The sequence below is a fragment of the Danio rerio genome, chromosome 19, assembly GCF_049306965.1.
Source record: "Danio rerio strain Tuebingen ecotype United States chromosome 19, GRCz12tu, whole genome shotgun sequence".
In the NCBI taxonomy this organism is placed as follows: domain Eukaryota; kingdom Metazoa; phylum Chordata; class Actinopteri; order Cypriniformes; family Danionidae; genus Danio; species Danio rerio.
Genome location: NC_133194.1, coordinates 10753472 through 10759471, shown reverse-complemented (window position 1 = coordinate 10759471; position 6000 = coordinate 10753472). Strand labels below are relative to the sequence as shown.

The following is a 6000-nucleotide window of genomic DNA, read 5'->3' as shown; positions in this document are numbered from 1 at the left end:
TAAAGAAGTATCTTTAATTAAGCATATATCTCAAACAGAATATGACGTATGACATCATGTTGAAATACTCAAAAATAAAATCATTTACATGGCAGCAACTCAATGCATTTAGGCATGTAGACATAGTCAAGACGATCTGCTGCTGTTCAAACCGAGCATCAAAATGGGGAAAAAAAGGGGATTTTAGTGACTTTGAATGCAGCATGGTTATTGGTGGCAGATAGGCTGGTCCAACACAATCTCACGGCAATTCGTAACTTTTTCATTTAGTGGCTAATTCGTACGAATTCGTACAATCTAATTCGTACATTTCAGTACGATTTGCTCATCCCCAAATGACGGTTGGGTTTAGGGGTGGGATCAGGTGCCACGGCTCCTTTTTAAAATCGTACAATTTCTTACGACTGAACTCGTACGAATTCGTACGAATTAGCCACTAAACTGCCAAAACGTAAAATACTTACGTTTTCTCGTGAGATCAGGCTGGCTGGTCTGAGTATTTCAGAAACTGCTAATCGATTCATGCACAACCATCTCTAAGCTTTCCTGAGAATGGTCTGAAAGTAGAAAATATCCATTGAGCGGCAGTTCTGTGCCCGCAAATACCTTGTTGATGCCAGAGGTCAGAGGAGAATGGCCAGGCTGGTACCAGCTGATAGAAAGGCAACAGTAACTCAAATAACCACTCGTTACAACCAAGGTATGCAGAAGACCATTTCTGAACACACAACACGTCCATCTGTGTGTCATTACAGCAGCAGAAGATTGCCACTCCTGTCAGATAAGAACAGGGAACTGAGAGTACAGTTCGCACAGGCTCACCAAAATCTTACAATAGAAGATTGGAAAAACACTGCCTGGTCTGATGAGTCTCTATCTGCTGCAACATTCGGATGGTCGGGTCAGAATTTGGCATCAACAACATGAAAGCATCTGTCTATCCTGCCTTGCATCAACGGCTCAGGCTGCTGCTGGTGGTGTAATGGTGTGGGGGATATTTTCTAGGCCCACTTTGGGCACATTAATACCAATTGAGCATCAACGCCACATCCTACCTGAGTAATGTTTCTGACCATGTCCTTCCCTTTATGACTACAGTGTACCCATCTTCTGACGGCTACTTCCAGCAGGAGAACGCGCCATGTCATAAAGCGTGACTCATCTCAGACTGGTTTCTTGAACATGAGAATGAGTTCACTGTATGCAAATGGCCTCTACAGTCACCAGATCCAATCCAATAGAGCATCTTTAGGATGTGGTGGAACAGAAGATTGAAAAGACAGAAAACTGCAGCGGCTGCATGATGCTATCATGTCAATATGAACTAAAATATCTGACGAATATTTCCAGTACCTTGTTGAATCTACGCCATGAAGGATTAAGGCACTTCTGAACTCAAAATAGGGTCCAACCCGGTTCTAGTAAGGTGTATCTAATAAAGTGGCCAGTCAGTGTAAGTGCATACCCAAAAAGCATTTTTGCAACTTGTTAATGTAAATTGACAAAATTCTTGAGTTTGTTTTGGAATGAACTAAATGTTTAATGTTCAGTCCACTTCAGTAATTAAAAACAATTAAGTGAACTTTATTTGTGTTGGGACAACATGAAGGAAATTGTGTGGAGCCCAGCATTTTTACAATGCAGTACATGGCTTAATGTGTCTTAATCAATCTGCATTTTAATTCATCTATATATTCCTCTCACCCCTTAGTATGTTTCAGCTCGTGTTCATTTCTCATGTTTATATCAAGCTAAAACGGTCTTATTGTATCATTAAAATGTATTGCCCAACATTTCCTCTAATGAAAAGGGCGAATGGGAGATGGCACTGGTCCTCCCTCATCGTGTTTCATGCAGGACGGGGAGTTCCCTCGCTGTGCCCCTCTCCAAATGAACAGGTGATCAAAGTCTTAGCTTGTTGCCAGGGGTGACAGGATTAAACAAACCATCCTGCTAATGAAGGGACACATGGCTTTAGTTAGCCTCTGACACACAAACACATGTAACGTCCTCATAAAGTCATACTACACACACTAGTTAGGGATGGTGTGCATGTGTGAAGAAGAGACAGAGAGATTGAGTGTGTGTGTGTGCATGTGCCCGTGCCACCCCAGGGTGGGAATGCTAAGACAGACGGGCAGTTTATTTTTGGGTCAGTGACAGTGTGTCAATGGCCGCAGATGAGTCGCAAAGGAAGGCTCTGAGATACCAGCAGACCGTGGTCAGTCACTTTGCTTTCTTTTTTTTCTTCCTCAGCCTTTTCTGGTCTTCTGTTTAGTTTGCTCTTTAGACTCCTGGTGGATTTCTGTTCTTCTGTCGTGTGAAAATGGTGTGGGGTCTCTGAGCCGTGGCGCAACCTCTGCATGACGTGTGTATTAGTACGAGTACAGATTCTAACCTGATGTTTTATTCACAACCAGTGCAAACTAGCTCTTTTAGAGCATGCCGTTGGTTGCATTTTGCAATGTGGTTTGTTATACTGTCAAGCTGAGTTTTAATGGAGATTGAGTTTCTCTCATGTTTACTACAGCTCTCATTTATGTGTTTAGGCTCTTAAAACTGACTTTTTATACTTAAATTAGTTTGTAGTTGAATATTTTTTTAAAGAAATAGTTTGCTCAAAAATGAACGTTTACTTAAACTCTAAAAAATATTGTTTGGACCAAAAAATAAAAAATGATGCAATCGTTTGCATCAAAAAAATCAAGTTACGACAACATCCAACAAAACGAAGTTCAGACAACAAACTTTATTATGTTAGCCAAATGACCTTTCCCTCTTCAATCAGAGCCATTTTTACATAGCAAAAAGTCGAGTACCCAAAAATTTGTTTTGTTTTTAAATTCAAATTTCAAATAAATCGAGTTTGATGTACTTAATTACATGCAAGTTTAGAACCTCAAATAGGTTTTTTGTTTGTTTTCAAATTTATTGCTCATTTAGTTAATTGCAAGAAATACATTTAACAACAACGTTTAATTTTTTTATTATTTTAAACCACAGTTTTTCATTGTTTTGCAAAACAAAAACATTTGCGAAAAATAACAAAAAACATCAGTGTGTGGACTTAAAAATACAAAACAACTCCATTAGTGTGGAAAAATTGAGTTATCAACCCAATTTCTTTGGATTGCTACAAGTTAAATGTTGTTTTAAAGTAACTGACAGATTTATTTAGGTATTTACCTTTAAATTAGCCACATTTTTAAGTTGATGTATATATCAGTATTTTCCTGTTTTGAACACTAACTAAAATTATTCTGGCAACTTAAAAGTTTTAATCTAATCAGCAATTTAGAATTTTTACGTTACAACAATGTATTAAACTATGCAGTGCTAACAGACCTCTTGAGTTATTTTTTTAGTGTGTATTTACTGGCTCTTAAGAGATTGAGTTTCTTTATTCTGTTAAACACAACAGAAGATATTTTGAAGAAAGCTGAAAATTGGTAACCATTGACGTCCATAGGATAAAGAAATGGAGATCAGTGGGTACCTGGCTTGTGCTCAACGAATGAAAGTCAACCAGTTTTGAAACTTCTGAATGGCGAGTGAACAACTGAGCAGGTTTTAGATTTGGGTAAACTCTCTTTAAATCTCTTTAAGACAAAAAGTGCTAGTTTATACTATAAATATAAATTAAATATAAAGCCATTGTATGAACTGAGGTGGTACTATTTTGAAAGATGCTTGTTTGTATCTAAAGAGATCATATTAGTACTTAAAGGTACAAAGGTGCACCTTAAAAAGGCACTATTCCAATGACAGGTGTTGTGCCTTTTACCTTGTTCTATAGGGAGTGTAAAGTGTCTGCTTTAATGTTTCAACTGTAACTTTTTCTAGCAACAAAATAAATAATAATAAAAAAAACCCATAAGATATTTATTTTATGATCTAGAGCAGGGGTCACCAATCCTGGTCCTGGAGGGCCGGTGTCCCTGCAGGGTTTAGCTCCATCTTGCCTCAACACACCTGTCTGGATGTTTCAAGTATACCTCGTAAGACCTTGATTACCTTGTTCAGGTGTGTTTGATTAGGGTTGGAGCTAAAATCTGTGGGACACCAACCCTCCAGGAACAAGTTTGGTTACCACTGATCTAGAGGGAATAAAAATGAAAGCAGCTTCAACTGTTTTTTTTATTAAGTTCCACAGATATATATATACTTTTTCTTACATTTTATTCTGTTGAGCACAAATAAAAAGATGCAACCAGGTACCCATTGACATCCAAATTATTTGTTTTTGCTACTGTAGAAGTCAATGTTTAACGGTTTTCAGCTTTAGTCAAAATATCTTCTTTTGTGTTAAACAGAATTATAATTCAATTTTTTTTCTTTTTTTTTTTTTTTGCTTTGTTTGGCTAAAATTGTTTATAAAAGGTTGTAAAATTAAATTAATTAAATATTGCTTACATTTTTGTTCTTGTGTTAAAGTGTATTTTTGCAGAGTCTTCCCAAGCAATAATATTACTTTAACTTAAAAATGTTTGCTTCCAACATCTGAATTGTTGTGTGGGGATTTTTTTTTTCAGTGGAAGAGATGTTTCATTTCACAATATTTCAATTCTAAAGGCTATTTGAACGCTTTGCTTTCCCACACAGTTCATAGACAGCGGTATGCATTACCTGACAAAAGTCTTATCCAAGTTTAATATAACTATAATATAATAAATCCAAGTACAAATAAAAACTTGACTTCTAGTTGATCATTTGGTTGTCAGAAGTGGCTTATATGAAAGGCAAAGGCCTTTAGATTACGCTTACTACCAAAATAAAATATGATCACGTCTTTTTAATTTTAATTATTTAATTAGGACCATAAGCTCTAACTTTGCTTAGACAATAGTTTTGTCACTCAACAGAAATAATGTACAGTATCAAATATAAAGTCATGGTGCAGTGGAAAAAGAATTAATATTGTGTATGACTCCCATGAGCTTCGACGACTGCATCTCTGCAATGACACGAATAACTTATTTGCAAAATCATCTGGATTGGCAAAGAAAGCATTCTTGCAGGACTCCCAGAGTTCATCAAAACTCTTTTGAATTCATCTTTAATGCCTGCTCCTTCATCTTACCCCAGACATGCTCAATAATATTCATATCTGGTGACTAGGCTGGCCAATCCTGGAGCACATTGACCTTCTCTGCTTTCAGGGACTTTGATGTGGAGGCTGAGGTATGAGGAGCGCTATCCTGCTGAAGAATTTGCCCTCTCCTGTGGTTTGTAATGTAATGGGCAGCACAAATGTATTGATACCTTAGGCTGTTGATGTTGCCATCCACTCTGCAGATCTCTGGCACTCTCCCATACTGAACGTAACCCCAAACCATGATTATTCCTTCACCAAACTTGACTGATTTCTGTGAGAATGTTAGATCTATGCAGGTTCCAATAGGTCTTCTGTGGTATTTGTTATGATTCAGATGCAGTTCAACAGATAACTCATCGGAAAAATCTACCTTCTGCCAATTAAATCCAAATGATCAACTACTAGTCAAGTTATTATTTGACTAGTAGTTACAACTAAGATAGACGACAAGACTTTTGTCAGGCAGTGTACTGTAGGTGAATTGAATAAACAAAAATATACCATAGTTTATGAGTGTGTGTGTGTGTGTGTGTGTGTGTGTGTGTGTGTGTGTGTGTGTGTGTGTGTGTGTGTGTGCGCGTGCGTGTGTGCGTGTGCGCGCGTGTGCGTGTGTGCGTATGTGCGTATGTGCGTGTGTGCGTGTGTGCGTGTGTGTGTGTGTGTGTGTGTAAATAAGAGACAGAATAGGTGTTTCTCAACACTGGGGGTTTCTTGAGTTAGTGTACTCACTGTGTTTACGTGTGAAAGCATGGGATATGTTGGCATCTGTTGCATAAAAACATATACTAGAGTAATTGGCGGTTCAGTCCACTGTGGTGACCCCTTATAAATCTTAAGGAAAGTGAGTGAGTGACTCTTTCACCTAAACATGCTTTGTCATTCAAATCACAAAATACTTTACCATT

General features: G+C 37.6%; 1 protein-coding gene across 12 annotated transcripts in view; it reads left to right on the top strand.

Moving 5' to 3' along the window:
* The first annotated feature begins 2155 nt into the window (after window positions 1-2155).
* The window catches only part of clcn1a (chloride channel, voltage-sensitive 1a), a 51898-nt gene continuing 48053 nt past the window's right edge, over window positions 2156-6000 (top strand). For all 12 annotated transcript variants that reach the window (XR_012394747.1, XR_012394749.1, XR_012394746.1 and 9 more), the window contains exon 1: window positions 2156-2221. Coding sequence is in view for 4 of the 12 variants with exons in the window: in XM_073931212.1 (XP_073787313.1) it covers window positions 2171-2221 (51 nt within the window). In the remaining 8 variants the exon portion in view is untranslated. The remainder of the gene's footprint in view (window positions 2222-6000) is intronic.